At 35.8% G+C, this 19,225-nt stretch overlaps 4 protein-coding genes across 6 annotated transcripts; 2 read left to right on the plus strand and 2 right to left on the minus strand.

Annotated features, from left to right (window-relative positions):
• Positions 1–123: 123 nt before the first annotated feature.
• On the minus strand, positions 124–1,857 carry LOC117602274 (tRNA methyltransferase 10 homolog A). 2 transcript variants are annotated; one of them, XM_034320074.2, is made up of 5 exons: positions 1,554–1,857; positions 1,111–1,420; positions 880–1,026; positions 718–823; positions 124–613 (listed from the first exon to the last, which is right to left on the minus strand). In XM_034320074.2, exons 1-5 carry the CDS (start codon positions 1,742–1,744, stop codon positions 531–533), a joined length of 837 nt encoding a protein of 278 aa, XP_034175965.2. In that variant the 5' UTR covers positions 1,745–1,857; the 3' UTR covers positions 124–530. The 2 variants fall into 2 exon arrangements, with proteins under 2 accessions (XP_034175965.2, XP_034175964.2); XM_034320073.2 differs by having other exon boundaries at positions 124–632.
• On the plus strand, positions 1,857–11,710 carry Tor (serine/threonine-protein kinase Tor). Of its 2 annotated transcripts, none has more exons than XM_034320061.2 (7): positions 1,857–2,269; positions 2,345–8,630; positions 8,712–8,854; positions 8,917–9,057; positions 9,769–10,393; positions 10,464–10,644; positions 10,756–11,710. In XM_034320061.2, the coding sequence occupies exons 2-7, from the start codon at positions 2,408–2,410 to the stop codon at positions 10,769–10,771; spliced, it is 7,329 nt and encodes a 2,442-aa protein (XP_034175952.2). In that variant the 5' UTR covers positions 1,857–2,269; positions 2,345–2,407; the 3' UTR covers positions 10,772–11,710. The 2 variants fall into 2 exon arrangements, with proteins under 2 accessions (XP_034175952.2, XP_034175953.2); XM_034320062.2 differs by having other exon boundaries at positions 1,857–2,265.
• LOC117602275 (cytidine deaminase) lies at positions 11,238–12,851 on the minus strand. The gene is made up of 2 exons (XM_034320075.2): positions 12,671–12,851; positions 11,238–11,709 (listed from the first exon to the last, which is right to left on the minus strand). Exons 1-2 carry the CDS (start codon positions 12,705–12,707, stop codon positions 11,300–11,302), a joined length of 447 nt encoding a protein of 148 aa, XP_034175966.1. The 5' UTR covers positions 12,708–12,851; the 3' UTR covers positions 11,238–11,299.
• A 558-nt stretch (positions 12,852–13,409) lies between these two features.
• Ube4B (Ubiquitination factor E4B) lies at positions 13,410–18,963 on the plus strand. The gene is made up of 8 exons (XM_034320063.2): positions 13,410–14,111; positions 14,751–15,044; positions 15,136–15,540; positions 15,617–16,983; positions 17,067–17,214; positions 17,310–17,996; positions 18,067–18,388; positions 18,464–18,963. Exons 1-8 carry the CDS (start codon positions 14,088–14,090, stop codon positions 18,526–18,528), a joined length of 3,312 nt encoding a protein of 1,103 aa, XP_034175954.2. The 5' UTR covers positions 13,410–14,087; the 3' UTR covers positions 18,529–18,963.
• The last annotated feature ends 262 nt before the right edge of the window (positions 18,964–19,225 follow it).

The raw sequence follows: 19,225 nt of genomic DNA on the forward strand, positions 1-19,225 counted from the left end.
ATTTTTTTAAAATGTAATTTTAACTTTTCTTTTACCTTATTTTTATTTTGTGTAAGAAATCTTACGTTAAAAGTAAATTTGCTTGTCTTAAATAAAATATGCATCTTTAATTTATTTTAATCATTATTTTTTTTTATATATATATACTTGCTTGTATGTGTATGTAGTATTAAATTTTTTGAGTACACAAATATATTTTTATCTACTTTTTATGTAGATAAAATCGTGCTTCTTGCGAACATGAACGAATTTGTTTTTTCTTTTTTTAATTTGCAAAACGTATTGTGATAATAAAAGTGTTAATAGAAAAAATAGAAAGACAACAGAAAATGTAAGAATTTGATAAAATATCAATATTGTAAAGTTATATATGATACATACATAACTGTTCTATCCATAACATTTTTATTATGTATATACATCATTTGTGCTTTCAAGTTCATTAATTTCCATTTTTTCTTCTATCTCATTGTTTATATGAAGTAATGTTTGTTTTTCATTATAGACTTTTGATACATCTTCCTTTCTTTCTAATGGCTCAATTGGTTGTGCGTTTTTTCTTTCTGGTAACACCTGCAAAAATGCTTCTTGCCATGTTTTTCCTTCGCTAACCCTAAGCAAAATTTCAAACACTGAAAAATATACACGCCTAAATGTTAACATTTTAGTCAGTAATATTTTAATCAATTAATTAACTAAATTGTAAGTAAAACATACCATGATCAACAGTTAAAACCTTTCTAGCTTTCATTTGTAAAAATTTATCTAACGGTAATCGGCCATGCCTTACTCCAGCCTGTACAGCTAACTTATGACAGAGACCCTAAAAATATAAATGTAATGTAAGAAGACTTATGCGAATTAAGAAAGTTAGCTTACCTTATGACTATTATGATCAACAAGACCACCTATAACGTACAAACAATCATGTTCCAGATGAGTGATAACATTTTCTGATTCACTAGTAAGATATATGATTTTCTCTTTTGGATGGACATTCAAGTATGATTCCATATAAAATTTGACCTACAAAATGTATTTGATACATTTTTAAATGTAGATTTTGCTAATTTCATATAATAATTTGAACTTGTTCAAATAATAACATACATCCCAATGTTCGTATCCATTATGCCTTTCCATATTTGTCTTTGATTTTCCATTAAAACTTGTAAGTGAAAATTGCATTGGTGCAATAGCACGTCTGTTTAAAGTATAACATCTTAATATTTGCTTAGTCAATTTTGCAATATCTTTGTCAATCATTAAATCATCAAACGACAAATCAATAGTTATTCCAATTTTACATGTACTATCTGCCATTGTAATTCTTTTTAAAGCTTTTCTAGATGGGCCAAGGTCTATATTATTTGCACGAGCAAATGCTCGTTTTTGCCTTGCTTTTTCTCTTTCACGTAATCTGTAAAATTAATATTATTTTTAATCAACAACGTTATTAACATTGGCAGTATTACAATCATAACCTTAACAATGTTATTATAAAATTTCATCCCAAAAGGTTTATGAATTTATGATAATTGTAAAGTAAAAACCTTATCTCCACCTTTCGTTCCAACCATTTTTCTCGTTTTTTTACTTTTTTCTGCTGACGTTTGCTTAAACTTGGATTTATTTCTAATAATTTTTTCTCTCCATTGTAACATGCTTCTTTATCACACATGTTCACATATTGTGTACGACTTTCTACCTTTTCAATATTATTTATATCCTTTTCATTTGCCATGTTTTTATAGTTTTTCTAATTAAATGTTTGAAACGCATTTAAAATTATTTCGGTTAATGAAGTATTTATATATAAATAACCTCTTTTATAACTGATATCGCTATACACCAGGCTCAAACGGTAACACATAGCTTATCAAACAGAGTGGGGGAAGCCTCTTGAAAGCGCACAATTTTCCTGCACGAGCAAACTGTACTAACCAATGTAGAGGTTATAAACTTAAGATAGTTCTCTCGAAGAACACACCACTTTTATTTTTTCTGTATTTACTATAAATTCACAAAATTAATGACATCGACTAATTCAATGATTTGTGTGTTTACAACACACAGAAGCAGCTTGTAGTTTATTCGACATATAATTGGCGTGAATCAAAACATGAAGGATTTATGTGACAGACATCGCCTCGTAATAATGTAGTTGAAGATATACTTATTACAACTTTATTCTTTAAGAAAATTAAAGAAATAATGACAATCATGAAAATATTGTATCACAATGCAAAATTCGTGTGATGTCAAGTAGGTACGTGGAAATAAATGTTAATTTCTATTCATGCATAATGTTACTTTGTATTCGTGAATGTCAAATTTTTTTCAGATATCATTACGAAGAAATTAACAAGAATTAAGTTGTAAAATTGACAGCAGTAAATTTTTAACAATGTTAAGTATGCTCTTGCAACAGTTTGTTCAAAGACTTAAATCTAAAAATGAGGAAACACGTAATAAAGCAGCTAGGGACCTTTGTCTCTATGTTAAAACAGAGCTCCGTGAAGCATCGCAAGAAGAAATCACAGCTTTTATGGATGAATTTAATCACCATATATTTGAAATGGTATCCGGATCAGATGTCAATGAAAAGAAGGGAGGAATATTAGCTATAGTTTGCCTTATTGGAGCCGATGTAGGAAATATTAACACACGAACTATAAGATTTGCAAATTACTTGAGAAATTTATTACCTTCCAACGATGTAGGGGTTATGGAATTGGCTGCTAAAACTGTTGGAAAATTGGCATTAGTTTCAGGTACTTACACTGCAGAATATGTAGAATTCGAAGTAAAGCGTGCCTTTGAATGGCTCGGTGGAGACAGACACGAAGGTAAAAGACATGCTGCTGTGCTTGTTTTAAGGGAACTCGCTGTTTCCATGCCGACATATTTTTTTCAACAAGTAACTCCATTTTTTGAACTTATATTTAACGCGATACGTGATCCAAAACCTGTGATAAGAGAAGGTGCTGTTGAAGCATTACGAGCTGCTTTAGTTGTTACTGCGCAGAGGGAAACAGCGAAACAAATGCACAAGTCTCAATGGTACAAGCAATGCTACGATGAAATAGTAGCAGGATTTGAAGAAGTATATACAAGAGAAAGGGGAGTTAACAGAGACGATAGAATACATGGTTCGTTATTAATATTAAACGAATTGCTTAGATGTAGTAACATTCAATGGGAAAGAAATTACGAAGCTTTAATGGAACGATTAAATTGCTCTACTCAGCAGAATGAAAACGATATATTGTCTTTGATGCCTCGATTAAAAACGGCTATAGTCTCTAAATGGTCCAGTTCTTCTCAGAGTTCTTCTAATTTTCAGCAAACGTTATATCCGGTGCATGAATCTGCAGTTTGCCGTTGTTTGATGCAAGAAAGGCTAGATGACATCTACAATGACGTAATGAATCAAAGAATGTCTAGAAATCCACATATTCAACACGCTCTTATGATGTTGTTGCCTAGACTAGCGGCTTTTAATAAAGAGAAATTTACAAAAGATCATCTGAGAGAGTCGCTAGCATATCTTTTAATGACTTTACGTAGTAGAGAAAAAGATAGGTACGCTGCGTTCACCACAATTGGATTTATAGCTGTCGCAGTAGAGGATTCAATAAATCCTTATCTTTCAAAAATTATGGAAGTAATTAAGAGTTTATTACCTTCTAAAGAGACATCCACCAAGAAGCGAGGAACAGCCTTGGAACCAGCAGTATTTATTTGCATAACTCTACTTGGACACGCTGTGAAACAAGTGATAGCTGCGGATGTAAGGGATCTGTTGGAGCCAATGTTAGCAACCGGATTGAGCCCAATTCTCACAACATCTCTCAGAGAATTAGCTCATAGCGTTCCATCATTAAAATCTGACATATCTCAAGGACTTCTACGCATGTTGTCTCAGGTTCTGATGCAAAAACCTTTAAGACATCCTGGTGCACCGTGGACTGCAACTAGCCCCATATCTGTCCCTCCTACAGAAGTAGATATTCCATCTACAGTTTTGGCATTGAAAACCCTTGGAACGTTTAATTTCGACGGTAATCCACTTTTACAATTTGTCAGACGATGCGCTGATCATTTTCTCACATCGGAACAAGCCGAGGTTCGATTAGAGGCGGTGAGAACGTGTTCGAGATTATTACGTTTAGCGTTAAATCAACCAGGACCTACAGTGACCAACACCGTTTCCACGGTTCTTGGAAAATTGCTAGTCGTAGGTATCACGGACACAGATCCTGACGTGAGACTCTGGGTTTTAGCCTCTTTGGATGATTCTTTCGACATTCATCTGGCGCAAGCCGAAAATCTATCAGCGTTATTTATCGCGATGAACGACGAAATGTTTGAAATAAGAGAATTAGCTATTCGTACGATCGGACGATTGAGCACGATGAACCCGGCGTACGTAATGCCGTCTCTTCGGAAAACGCTGATACAATTTTTAACCGAATTGGAGCATTCTGGTATGGGTCGGAACAAAGAACAAGCAGCTCGTATGCTAGATCATTTGGTTGTCAGCGCGCCGAGGCTCATAAGACCGTACATGGAACCGATATTAAAAGTTCTCGTACCGAAGTTAAAGGAACCCGAATCGAACCCTGGTGTAATCTTAGGTATATTACGTGCTATCGGTGATCTAGCCGAAGTGAACGGTGCCGAAATGCAACAGTGGATGCCTGAGCTTTTATCTATCCTGCTCGAAATGCTAGTGGACGCCAGTTCTCCAGAGAAAAGAGGTGTTGCCCTATGGGTTCTTGGGCAGTTGGTTGGAAGCACCGGTCACGTTGTAAAACCGTACATGCAGTATCCATCGCTGTTAGATGTTTTGATAAACTTCTTGAAAACTGAACAGCAACCGATCATTAGGAGAGAAACGATAAGAGTACTCGGTTTACTCGGTGCTTTGGATCCGTACAAGCACAAAATGAATCTTGGCCAGATTGATTCTCTGTTAGACACTCTTACGTCTATGGCTGACACTAAAAGCGACACTGAGAATACACAGGACTTAACGACCAGTGAAATGTTGGTGAACATGTCATCGTCTACCTTGGAGGAATATTATCCAGCTATAGCGATTGCAACGCTTATGAGGATCATACGAGACCCGACGTTATCGCAGCACCATACAATGGTGGTTCAAGCGGTAACTTTTATATTCAAAAGTTTAGGAATAAAATGCGTGCCATATATTTCTCAAGTAATGCCAAGCTTTCTGAACGTTGTTCGCACGGCGGACGTTAATTTTCGAGAATATCTATTCCAACAGCTGGCCATTCTCATAGCGATCGTGAAGCAACATATTAGAAATTATTTAGACGATATATTCAATTTGATCAAAGAATTCTGGACTGTAAACAGCCCGTTACAAAGTACGCTGATACTTCTAGTCGAACATATTGCGGTCGCCTTAGGTGCTGAATTCAAAATTTACTTGCCTCAATTGATGCCACAGATATTAAGAGTTCTTACACACGATACAAGCAAAGATAGATCGGTAACTGTGAAACTTCTCCAAGCGCTTCAGAAGTTTGGCAACAATTTGGATAATTATCTTCATTTGGTCTTGCCGCCTATCGTCAAATTGTTTCACGCCACCGACTGTCCGATAACAGTAAACAGAGTCGCATTGGAGACCGTCGATCATCTGGCCGACACGTTAGACTTTACAGATTTCGCATCTAGAATCGTGCATCCTTTGGTTCGTACCCTGGATCAGTGTCCGGAGCTACGAGACACGGCCATGGACACGTTGTGTGCATTGGTGATACAATTAGGGAAAAAGTATCAAATATTTATATTATTAGTACAAAAAGTTATGACGAAACACAAGATTGTTAATTCCCGTTACGACGTTCTAATAGATAAAATTTTAACAGAAACAACCGTTGCTGATGGCGAAGATTATCTACTGATACGGCATCGACATTCGAGAAATAAGAACCGTGATTTGTCATTGACATCGTCGGACACGACAACGATAAAACGATTACACGTGTCTGCTTCGAATCTTCAGAAAGCTTGGACAGCGACGAGGAGAGTATCGAAGGACGATTGGCTGGAATGGCTGAGAAGTTTGTCGATCGGTTTGCTCAAGGAATCACCTTCCCCGGCATTGAGATCCTGCTGGGCTCTTGCGCAGACGTATTCCCAGTTACCCAGGGACTTGTTCAACGCAGCATTTGTATCATGTTGGACGGAACTAGACGATACGTATAGAACAGAGCTTATACAGACGTTGCAGCAAGCGTTGATGGTGCCGGATCTTCCTGAGATAACGCAAACGATCCTGAACCTGGCGGAATTTATGGAACACTGCGACAAGGGGCCGTTACCGTTGGACAACAAAATTTTAGGGGAACGAGCGATGCATTGCAGGGCGTACGCGAAAGCGTTGCATTACAAGGAGGATGAATTTCATAAGAGCAGGAACAGCAACGTTTTCGAATCTTTGATATCGATTAATAACAAACTCCAGCAAAAAGAAGCCGCCGAAGGTTTGTTAGAGTACGTTATGAATCAGAGTAATCAGCAAGATCTGAAGGTGCAAATTCGTTGGTACGAAAAGTTACATAATTGGGACAAAGCGTTGCAGTTGTACAGAGAAAGATTGGAAAGCGATATGAACGACGTGGAATCCACCTTGGGTGAAATGCGATGCTTGGAGGCACTTGGGGAATGGGGACAGTTGCACGATGTAGCTACTAAACAATGGTCGCACCAGAACGATGAGATTAAACAGAGAATGGCTAGGATGGCTGCCGCTGCCGCGTGGGGTTTGAGTCAGTGGGAGAGCATGGAGAAATATGTATCGTTGATACCGAAGGATAGTCAAGACGGGGCATTTTATCGAGCTGTTTTAGCGATTCACGACGAGCAGTACAATATTGCTCATCAACTTATCGACAGCGCCAGAGATTTGCTGGACACCGAGCTGACCGCCATGGCAGGTGAAAGTTATCAAAGAGCCTACAACGCGATGGTGGAGGTTCAGAAATTAGCTGAATTAGAAGAGGTGATACAATTCAAGCTCGTTCCGGAGAGAAGGAATACCATTAAATCCATGTGGTGGGAAAGGCTTCAAGGTGGGCAAAGGATAGTCGAAGATTGGCAAAAGATTATACAGGTTCATACGTTGGTGGTCTCGCCGCAAGATGATATGTATACATGGCTGAAATATGCGAGTCTCTGTAGAAAAAACGGTAGCTTGATGTTATGCCATAAAACGTTGGTGATGTTACTTGGCGCGGATCCATCGTTAACACCTGATCAACCGTTGCCGACCATTCATCCTCAGGTTACCTTTGCTTACTGCAAGCACATGTGGGTCGCGAATAAACGAGAGGAGGCGTACAATCAATTGCAAAGATTCGTACAGACATCTTTGCAACCAACAACCGTGTCGATTGTAAATCCGGAGGATGAGAAACAGCAAGAAGTAAGGAAGAGGCTACTCGCTAGATGTTACCTGAAGCTTGGGGAATGGTTAGAGGCTTTGCAAGGTATAAACGAACATTCTATACCGGCGGTTCTATCTTATTATGCCGCAGCAACGGAACACGATCCAACATGGTACAAAGCATGGCACGCTTTTGCGTATACCAACTTTGAAACAGTTCTATTCTACAAGCACCAACAGGGGGAGTCTAACGCTGAAAATAATCCAGGAAATGGAACTCGCAATAATCTCTCTAGTTCACAATATATATCTCAATTTACTGTACCAGCGGTAGAAGGTTTCTTTAGATCTATTAATCTCTCCCATGGGAATTCATTGCAAGATACGCTTCGTTTATTGACATTATGGTTTGATTATGGACAGTGGCCAGAAGTGTACGAAGCCATCGTCGAAGGTATTCGATTGATCGAGATCAATACGTGGTTACAAGTAATTCCTCAACTTATAGCGAGAATAGATACTCCCAGAGCGTTGGTTGGTCGATGCATACATCATCTTCTGATAGATATTGGAAAAACTCATCCCCAAGCTTTAGTCTATCCGTTGACCGTCGCCTCAAAAAGTGCCAGCCATGCCAGGAAAACTGCTGCGAATAAAATTTTGAAGAGTATGTGCGAGCATAGTCCAACTTTAGTCCAGCAAGCAATGATGGTCAGCGATGAATTGATTAGAGTTGCAATTCTCTGGCATGAGCTTTGGCACGAAGGATTGGAAGAAGCTAGTAGATTGTATTTTGGAGAAAGAAATGTCAGAGGGATGTTTGATACTTTGGAGCCTTTACATGCCATGTTAGAAAGAGGTCCCCAAACTTTAAAGGAGACATCCTTTAATCAAGCTTACGGTAGAGATTTAATGGAAGCACAGGAATGGTGTCACAGATACAAAGCGTCACGCAATGTTCGTGATTTGAATCAGGCCTGGGATCTGTACTATCATGTATTTCGACGAATATCCCGGCAATTGCCGCAATTAACTAGTTTAGAGCTTCAATATGTTAGTCCAAAGTTACTTCTTTGCAGAGATTTGGAACTAGCCGTACCAGGAAGTTACAGTCCTGGACAGCCAATAGTCAGAATAGCAAGTATTCATAGTTCAATGCAAGTGATAACAAGCAAACAACGACCACGAAAATTGTGTATAAAAGGTCTGCCTCATTCTACGAGTCAATTATTTTATAATTTATAAGATTGAGAATTGCTAACGCTTAAAAATTCTATTTCAACAGGTAGCAATGGTAAGGATTACATGTTCCTTTTGAAGGGACACGAGGATCTTAGGCAGGATGAACGTGTGATGCAATTGTTTGGTCTAGTCAATACTCTTCTACTGCATGATCCAGATACATTTAGAAGAAATCTTACTATCCAAGTAAGATATTGATACAAATTTCATAAATTTAACAAGTAAATTAATTTCTGTTCCACCTTTAGAGATATGCTGTAATTCCGTTATCCACGAATAGCGGTTTAATTGGTTGGGTACCGCATTGCGATACATTGCATACTCTAATTAGGGATTACAGGGAGAAGAAGAAAATATTGTTAAACATAGAACATAAGATAATGTTACGGGTAAGTGTAATGAGTTATACAGGGTGTCCTGGAACTTGCTGGGGTGATTCCGAGCAACTTTTTCCTTTACCAAAATGTTGCTTCAAGCTTCGTTTTTGAATTATTAACACTAGATTTACCGACGTTTCCAGACTTATTTTAAAGTTGAAAACAACGTAGTAAATTAAATAGATCGAGGATGAAACATAATTTAATACATACATCCATTCTTTATCTCAACAATAGCCAACATACGTTTCAACAAAAATACTTCGATAAGATTTGTAATTTAAAACAAAAAAACTTGAAACCAGTCATATTAACTGGTCCGGTAAATCTAGTGTTAACGAAAAATACACTGGCCAATAAGAGCGCGCGCTCAACCACGAAAAAACATTGTTCTTAATTTAAGACGATGTAACATTTTTCGCACGCTTCCCTCGATACCCACACGCTGTGCCAATGCGTTTGTTCACGACCACGACCGAGCGCGGTTTAGAGCCAACGCTCCCGTGGTTCGGCCCGCGCTAAAGGAGCGCTCTGATTGGCCAGTGTTTTTTCGTTAATAATTCAAAAACGAAGCTTCAACCAACATTTTGGTAAAGGTAAAAGTTGTTCGAAATAACCCCAGCAACCCCCATATCTGGGTGTTACACGAGTTATGAGACACCATCTATATGCACAAAACTTGATCTTCTTTGATAATCTAACCAAAGAAAATTTAATATACAGATGGCTCCGGGTTACGATCATCTTACGCTTATGCAAAAGGTTGAAGTTTTCGAACATGCCCTCGAACATACGCACGGTGATGATTTGTCGCGACTTCTCTGGCTAAAATCACCGTCGAGTGAAGTATGGTTTGATCGCAGAACGAATTATACTCGTTCTCTCGCTGTAATGTCAATGGTAGGATACATTCTTGGCCTTGGAGATCGGCATCCCTCGAATTTAATGTTAGATCGCTTAAGCGGAAAAATATTGCATATCGATTTTGGAGATTGCTTCGAAGTGGCCATGACCCGTGAGAAGTTTCCTGAAAAAATACCATTTAGATTAACCAGAATGTTAATCAATGCAATGGAGGTAACGGGAATCGAGGGCACTTACAGAAGAACCTGCGAATCGGTAATGTCGGTTCTGCATCGTAACAAGGACAGCTTGATGGCGGTGTTAGAAGCGTTTGTTTATGATCCTCTGTTAAATTGGAGATTAATGGATAGCGCTGCGTTGAAAGGTAAAAGATCTGATGCTCAAGGGATGAGTGCTAGTAGTAATCAGGAGCATAGCGATACGTTAGATTCTCTTACTGCCACGTTACCAAAGAAAGGAGTACCGTGTAGCGTTGAAAATGGAGGTAATATATCGTTTTAATAAAGTTCACCCTTATGGAGAATGAAAATAAAAATTGAACTTATTTTTAACAGGTGACACTAATCAGCCAGAAGCACTTAACAAAAAAGCTCTTACAATTATAACAAGAGTAAGGGATAAATTAACAGGACGCGATTTCTCTCATGAAGAAACATTAAGCGTCCAACGTCAAGTTGATCTTTTAATTCAACAGGCTACCAATAATGAAAATCTATGTCAATGTTATATCGGATGGTATTTTCAGTCTCTCATTATCTCTCTGAAATTTATACGATTTTATAAGTCATTTTACTCGTACATATTATTAAGGGTAATAAATAATATTAAAATTATGTTCAATTGCAGGTGTCCTTTTTGGTAAAGAAAAATTTTCATCGATGAGGTCTTGGATGTGTATCATAAAACAGTCTCGTTCCTGTTTTGCATTTTTATTATTAAGGAATGATTATATGTAACATCATAATATTAGAGCATATTGTACATAAATAAGCTACATTATTACATTGATTGTATATAATATGTATTCGTCTTATTCTCGCTTATTGAGTATAATGTACATTAGCAGTCACACCGTTTAGAAACCTCGTTACAATCGCTTACATTTTTATTATGTAAACACGAGAAAACTACTCAGGAATAAGATTACAGTAACAATATTTTTTTTTAACGATTGTCTTTGTATTCACTGAAACTTACTGTACACGAAACTGATATCTCAATTGTTATAATTGCACCAATCGTATATCAATTTATAGGATAGGATATAAGTAATAGTTGCACATTTTTACTATGGGATATGACAATATGATAGTAAAAAAGTTAATGAGTACAAATAAATGATTTTATTTCAGAGCTATTGAATCATATAAAAACATACTTTAGAAATTATTTATTGTAATATTTCTGCATTTCCAAAGCCAAAGGCACGAGGTAATAGCTTGCTGATTGAAGTTTTTAATACAGTTTTCATGTCAGGCCCTGCCAAATAAATTTGTATATCACCAAACTCTACGATAGCTTGCCTACAGAAGCCACACGGAGTGGTAAAAGTATTCTGTTCTTTATCAGCTACTACTGCTAATGCTTTGAATTTTCGTTTTCCTTCTGACACTGCTTTTACAATAGCAGTTCTTTCAGCACACGTTCCAACAGGATAAGATGCATTCTCTACGTTGCAGCCTGTAAAAGTGGTCCCATCGGTACAAAGTATTGCAGCTCCAACTTTGAACTTACTATAGGGTGAATAAGAATATTCGCGAGCTGTTGTGCTCTTCTTCACCAAAACTTGAATCTCTGGTTCTACAAAACATGAACATTTATAAATAGTGTATGCATATAAAAAATTATGGGTTAAACTTCGTCTTAGGGGACCAAAAATTAACGAGTCCAAAATATGTGTTCTTGTAGTTTTTGACCTGAAAAGTCCGAAAATGCAAGTTAAAAGTCCAGGAAACCAATAGTTTAAAAGATACGAGTATATAAAAATGTGTGTACTTGGCGTACTTTGACAGGACAGTACGATGTCACATTGACTCTTCCCCGCATCCAATCCTTTGTTTGGACTCTATTTGTTGGGTGTGAGTACCTTCAGTTCCTATCAAATCCGAGGGGATATTGTTTATAAAAAAAAAAACTTAACCTTAGGTATACCAGGTTTAGGCCACCACTTATATAATTCTGTTTTACCGACGGCGACTCCACTCATTGGACCAAATGGCGTCGTACTGACCTGTCAAAGTACGCCAAGTACACACATTTTCATGTACTCATATCTTTTAAACTATTGGTTTCCTGGACTTTTAACTTGCATTTTCGAATGTTTCAGGTCAAAAACTATAAGATTTGATACTTTTCATCCAGAAATTTTTGGTCCCCCAAGACGAAGTTCAGCCTATGTGTGTATATGTATATTCTTGTGCTATTATATTTGACGGGAAAATTTGAAGAGCACGTTATATAAAGCAATGAAAAACTGCAAAATTGATTCAGAAACTAATACATCTAAATATAGTATGTAATTGCATAACTATAATAATGATAACATCAGTTTATGGTAATTTATATAATAAAAGTAAATAATCCGTAATTTATAAAAATAATTTTGATCGAAAATAACAAGTATGTATAATTATTGAATAAAGGAATGTTCGTAATACTATTTGACATATGTCACTAGTACTACTCGAGCTTGAACACATAAGAAATAAATTAACAAAATCGATGTCACTAAAGTAGATAAATGAGATAATATTACGTTTACCTAAAGTAGTAAAATCAATAATTTCTTCCCCGCTCATTTTGATATAAATTGTTAACGGTTTAACTGGTAATTTTAAAGAACGAAAATCTGGTATCTTAAATCTTAATGCAACAAAGAAACTGTATTTCGATTATGAAAAACCCTTACAGAGATATGCGTACATATACGTAGACGCACCGTAAAAAATATACATATGTATGTATGTATGTATGTATGTATGTACAACACACACGAATTTACTGACAAATGTAATAATCACATACGCGTAAATGCATTTGTAAGCGGAGCAACCAGCAAGAGTATACTTACTATTGAATAAGTAAAAAGAACGCTCTTGCATGTACCTTTATGTTTCGTGTTGTTTCTCCGCGTTTTCATGTAATCGTTTATAAAAATTATTATAATAAATTTAGCCGTTGTCTGTTAAAAATGTGTTTTGTGACTATCCAACTTACTTTAAAACATTTGTATTTCAATTCTTTTGCATATATTTTAACCTAACCTTGAATTAAACGCTGTATAAGTGAAGATTAAATTTTCGTAATGAACACGGGACAACGGAATTTTTAAATTATGTTATAAAAGAAAAAAAAAGAGAGCGAAAATAGCAGTGGAGGTTTAAAACGCGTATAAGAATATTCACAATGAATTAAAGGTTAAATATCATTATGACAGTATTTGATTATGTAATTATTCAAATGACTTATAAAAATATTTTCTATTCTGTACAACAAAGTGTTAGAAGCTTAAAATCTTAATGTCTGATAACATTACCTTTCGAATGATATTAATATTACATGTTTTAAAACAATTTTCAAGTTGATATAAACCGGTGCAGATTTTCAAACCTTCAAATTATTTGAACAGTTAGTCATTGTCGTAATTAATAATCGTATTTAACGATATGTATAACGATTCAATCCCACGAGAAAGTTTCTAATAAATCCAAAATGTATTAAATTACAATATGGTGATTAATTTTGGAACGTAATATTATATAAACGAACATAAATTGCATGAACACATCAGTGTAAATACTTTCGATGTTAATAATATTTTTGTTAATAATATTTTACCACGAAATATCGAAGTGAGACGTTATCATATGTACATAATTTCATCAAGGTAGTTAGCATTATCAGTGCAAGAGTGCGTTCCGATGTATGTTGCTCAGCTGTTTTGAAGAATCGACGCAGCTTGGCAGTGATTATCCGTAACGCAGCGTGGAATTGCTGGCTTCACGTCCAAACGCAAACAGATGTGGAGTGACTGTCCAAATTTTTGACATATCTCGTCCAGAATTCTCTAAACAGTGAACACCTCTTTTCTACTGAATTTTTATAGTACAATAAACGTGAAGTCACGGTCACTTGTGTTAAAGGTTAAAATAGATTGAAAGAAAAATAAGAAAATTACCATGAACGAGTTAAGTCAAGAGGAAGTGAGTACCAATGCATCGTATTCAATCGTTATTCACTGTCGACTTCGTTTTGTTGCTACCATTCGTTTCATTTTTTTTTTTTTCGTTGTGCTTTACTAGCTTTATCACATGCAAACGACAATGGCAAGAGTGTTTGCTGGCACATTGTAAAATACTTGTTTCACTCTGATGTTATGTTGAGATAATTATATAACGATAATGTATTAAAACCGATTTTCTCCAATACTGTAATTTCTTAGGACAGTTTTCTTTGTCATAAATTGCTACAGTTATTTATTCATTTGTAACGTAAATAAATGTTCTTTGTTTCATAGGTTAAAGACAGGATGAAATTTTATTTTTAACGTATTTCAGTATTCTGCTTTTCATTGTTATTCTTTGTGTTCTTTATTATAAATATATAGCAACTATTTGTTTACATTTTATATAGGTTTGTTTATTGTCGCTTGCTGTTATGTTTTCTAATGAAATGAAAGGGAAACAAAAAATATCTAAAATGTATCATTGTCAAAGTATTAAATATGTATAAATTATAGACATAATTTATGCTTACTTAAATGTTGTTTATTAAAATTTGTTAATTTGTTCTCCTTATAGAAAATAGGAATATAATTAAAAATTTATCTATGCGAATTATAGGTAAGAAGAAGACGTATGGCTCGTTTAGCAGGCTTAGATACCATTAATTCAGGAACTAATTCAAATCACAGTAGCGGTCCAGTTTCTCCGAGTACGCCAGGTCCATCGAAAGCATTTACAGAACAAATAATATCGCCATCGAAGCAACAGCAGTTTCAGAATTCTGAGATACCAATGGAAGTAGAGGAAAACAGTGATAAACAATGTAATAATTCTGGAGTTGATGTAGATTCAGGAATTGAAAATATGGAAGTTGAAGAATCGGATAGAAAAGATTTAAAACCAAGATCACGTGTAAGTATCGGTGTAAGTTTTTTAAGCACAGCAATATCTATTATTTAAATTGTCTTTTTTTCCCCTTTTTTTTTTTTTTTTTTTCTTTCAGACTACAAGTTCTAGTACAGAGATAACTACAGAACAAATACATTCTGTTATCTCACGTATATTATGCATATCATGGAAGGAACCTACAGAAGGTTGCGTATTCTTACCACAAACTGCGGCACATGAGTTAACGCAAAAATTTGTGGATGCCGCAGAAATAATAAATCAAGCACTGATGGAGATACTGTGTATGTTTGTGAAAGACGAAGATCCTTTAAAAGAAATTAATGTAGATATATCTTCGAATCGAGAAGACAGCCCTAATAGTCAAACAAGTCCCTTATTAAGTCCAGTTGCGACGTTTTGCCGGTGTGATATTTGTTGTAAATCGTCGCAAAGTAAGAGTTTCACTTATTTACTAGATTGCTATTCAAGAGTTGCAGTTGAAGAACGTAACAATCCAAAGGTATAACTGATAACTATATCCGAACGAAATTAATTGTTTTCTGTGCAATATGTAATAACATTTTCTTTGTAAACAGAAATCGAGTACACCGCCATTGTCTGATATACTGGCTATTCTAAGAGCACAGTGTGTTCAGTATTCCAGTCTTGTATTGCAAGGCCTAGTTGGTATTTCGCAGTCTTCAACTACATATCCTTTAGCTATGACTCCCCTACTGTACCCAGTATTGTCGCAGAGTTTACCACGTGGATATTTACACGAGCTTGTGGCAAGGACGCATACAAATTCAGCAGTATTTAATAAAATTTTTACTCCACTTTTGCAAGGCTTATACCTTTCAATGCAGCATCCTAGTTTGGTTGGGAATACGCATCGAAGACCGATCGAAGCATTAGAAGAGTTAATAGAAATTCGTTGTGGACCGAGTAGTAACATACGCCCGATCTGTCGTTTAATTATTCATCAAGTACAATTTTTGCCTGACATTATGACCTCAGCAGCTGGTAGAGAACTCACAACAACGTCTTTTCTTGGACCTTTTTTGTCAGTGTCTGTATTTGCCGAAGATGAACCAAACGTGGCTGAGAAATTCTTCAGCGGTAATCCATTCATCGACAAGTCGATGAATTTAACGTTGCAACAAGAACTGGAAAGCACCAGAACGTCGCTTCATAAAATATTTCATGCGATACTCGCAAACAGCAACTGCCGTGAAGCAATGTTAACATACTTAGCAACGTTGTTACGTCATAACGAGAAACGTGCTCAAATACAAACGGAAGAATTCTCCCTCGCCGGAGACGGATTTATGTTAAATTTACTATCAGTTTTACAAATGCTTTCCGTGAAAATTAAATTGGACACAGTGGATCCTTTGTATCCGTTTCATCCTTCGAGTTTTGTGGAAATAAAAAATGACACAAGGTTGAAGCTATCGTACCAAGAAGTTGCTGATTGGCTAAAACATTTAGAAAGGACACACAAGTGGGTCGAGCCAAAGTTTCCAACACAATGTTGGTTTCTTACTCTACATTGTCACCATATAGCGTTGTTACCGGCTTTACAGAAATACCAGAGAAAGCTGAGGACTTTACGCGACGTGCAGAAAATGCTCGACGATCTACAAGCTACTGAACCGCAATGGAAAGACAGTCCTTTCGCAGGTCGTAACAAAGAATTAATAAAACGTTGTAAAGAACAATTGAAGCAACTCGGCAAGTCTAAATCGTGCACGGATGCTGGATTAAATGATCCTGTTTTATTAAGAAGATGCTTGCATTTTTATATTTCTGTAGCAGAGGTTCTTCTAAGTTTATTAACTCAAACTCCGCCAGGAAATCCTCTTCCTGAACTTCCTTTAACTCAAGAAGTTCCACAAAAGTTTACAGCCTTACCAGAATGGTATGTTGAAGATATTGCAGAATTTTTGTTATTTACCCTTCAGTAAGTATCTATTTAAATTATGTTACATTGAGTTAGAAGAAAAACTTATTTTACCATGCAATTATTGTATTCGTTATTTGCAGATTTAGTCCTGGCGTAATAGTAAATAACATGGACAATTCACTTATTACATGGTTACTTGTTGTAGTATGTACTCCACATTGTATACGAAATCCATATTTAATAGCAAAAATTATTGAAGTGCTATTTGTAATAAATCCTAGTGTTCAGGTAATTCTTTTTATTTTTTAATAATTTTAATTAATCTTTCTTATTTGAATTGTAACTTGAATACAAAGTGTATTATTATTATTATTTATTTTCAGGGGCGAACCGAATCACTTCACGATCAAGTAATGGCACATCCTATATCTAAAACATTATTAGCGTCGTACCTCATGAAATTCTATACCGACGTTGAAACCACCGGTTCCAGTTCAGAATTTTACGACAAATTTTCAATACGTTATCACATTAGTTTAATCCTGAAGTCTATGTGGGACAGTCCGGTGCATCGAGAATCAATTATTCAAGAAAGCAATAATGGGAAGCAATTTGTGAAATTCATTAATATGTTAATGAACGACACGACGTTTTTATTAGATGAAAGTTTAGAATCGTTGAAGCGTATTCATGAAATCCAAGAACTTATGTCCGATCTTAAAGCATGGGCAGCGTTTTCCCCCGAACAACAACATTCGCGAATGAGACAATTAGCGGCAGATGAAAGACAGGCCAGATCGTATCTTACATTAGCAAAGGAGACTGTTGCCATGTTTCATTATTTAACAGTCGACATCACAGAACCGTTTTTACGACCTGAACTAGTTGGAAGATTATGTGCCATGTTAAATTTTAATTTACAACAGTTGTGTGGCCCTAAGTGTAAAAATTTAAAAGTAAGAAAGCCACAGAAATACGGATGGGAACCAAGATCGTTACTTGGCCAATTGGTCGATATATATTTACATCTTGATTGCGATAATTTTGCGGCTGCTTTAGCTACCGACGAAGTAAGTTCACAATTCATATGGAAAAATTATTAATACAATCATGTCGGTCTAATTAATATTACAATTGTAGCGCTCGTTCTGCAAAGAATTATTTACTGATGCTGCGAATAGATTAGAAAGGTCGGTAATCAAGACTACTACGGAAATTGAAAGATTTATAGCACTTGCAGAACGTGCTGCAGTTATTGCCAGAGATAATCGTGCACGTGACGAAGATTACGGTGACGCACCAGAGGAATTTCGAGATCCACTTATGGATACGCTCATGGAAGAACCTGTTAAACTTCCATCTGGTATTGTCATGGATAAAGCAGTTATTATTAGACATCTCCTTAATAGCGCTACAGATCCTTTCAGTCGGCAACCACTTAGCGAAGATATGCTTACACCAAGTAAGTTAAATATTTCAACTTAGCAATATGTAACAGACAAAGACTCGGATAACGTAATTCTTGGAATATTTTTAGTGCTCGATTTAAAGGAAAGGATATCAATGTGGAAACAGCAAAAGAAAAAAACTACAAATATATAAGTTGTGATCGTAATACAATAAATAACCATTTAACGAAACCATCACGATATTGCGTAGCCAATATCATTACTACACGGTACATTTTACCAACCAATAGATGTATCAGTCTGTGTAGTAAATGAATATAGTGCAATGATCTCGCTATTGTGCAAATATTGCGCTCAATAAATTTACGGTTTTTATACATTAAACATTAAACAGACTGCAGCTAGGTAACTGCCAACAATTACTCGAAAAAATACTTTTAAAAACTTGTAAATAACTGCTGGCTGAAACGTCAGTATCCAGAGAAATTAAAATCTTATTTACAAATTTAGCACTTGTTCCTTTGTACGTTCTAATGCACGTGACCGCGGGTAAAAAGTAAACAAAATAAAAAAGGAAAGAAAAGGGGGAAGAATAGAAAAATAAAAAAAAAAAAAATAAAAAAAAGAACATTAATTGACATAGAATTGGATTATCGACATTTATCCCAACTTCCATTTAAAATTCGCTATTCATAAACAGAGTAAAAAGAGGATATCATTTCCTGCAAAGTTCATGTACAAGGTTTGTATGAAAAAAAATTTGAAACAAAGTTGTTATTAAGTCTCGTTTTAGATGTTAACATGTGATGTGTTGCACGGAAGAAAGGAAATAATTTGCAGCGACTATAATTCTTTCTAAAGATGTACATGGTAAATGTATCATGCATATT

This window comes from Osmia lignaria, chromosome 13 (genome assembly GCF_051020975.1).
Source record: "Osmia lignaria lignaria isolate PbOS001 chromosome 13, iyOsmLign1, whole genome shotgun sequence".
Lineage (NCBI taxonomy): Eukaryota > Metazoa > Arthropoda > Insecta > Hymenoptera > Megachilidae > Osmia > Osmia lignaria.

Coding starts and splice junctions, on each gene's coding strand:
- LOC117602274 (XM_034320073.2), bottom strand. CDS start 1,744: ATGGCAAATGAAAAGGATATAAATAATATTGAAAAGGTAGAAAGTCGT. Junction 1,027..1,110: donor ATGGATACGAACATTGGGAT/GTATGTTATTAT, acceptor TACATTTTGTAG/GTCAAATTTTATATGGAATC. Junction 633..717: donor GGTTTTAACTGTTGATCATG/GTATGTTTTACT, acceptor TATATTTTTCAG/TGTTTGAAATTTTGCTTAGG.
- Tor (XM_034320061.2), top strand. CDS start 2,408: ATGTTAAGTATGCTCTTGCAACAGTTTGTTCAAAGACTTAAATCTAAA. Junction 8,631..8,711: donor ACGAAAATTGTGTATAAAAG/GTCTGCCTCATT, acceptor CTATTTCAACAG/GTAGCAATGGTAAGGATTAC. Junction 9,058..9,768: donor AACATAAGATAATGTTACGG/GTAAGTGTAATG, acceptor TTTAATATACAG/ATGGCTCCGGGTTACGATCA.
- LOC117602275 (XM_034320075.2), bottom strand. CDS start 12,707: ATGAGCGGGGAAGAAATTATTGATTTTACTACTTTAG. Junction 11,710..12,670: donor TATTGATTTTACTACTTTAG/GTAAACGTAATA, acceptor CATGTTTTGTAG/AACCAGAGATTCAAGTTTTG.
- Ube4B (XM_034320063.2), top strand. CDS start 14,088: ATGAACGAGTTAAGTCAAGAGGAA. Junction 15,045..15,135: donor ATTTAAAACCAAGATCACGT/GTAAGTATCGGT, acceptor TTTTTCTTTCAG/ACTACAAGTTCTAGTACAGA. Junction 15,541..15,616: donor AAGAACGTAACAATCCAAAG/GTATAACTGATA, acceptor CTTTGTAAACAG/AAATCGAGTACACCGCCATT.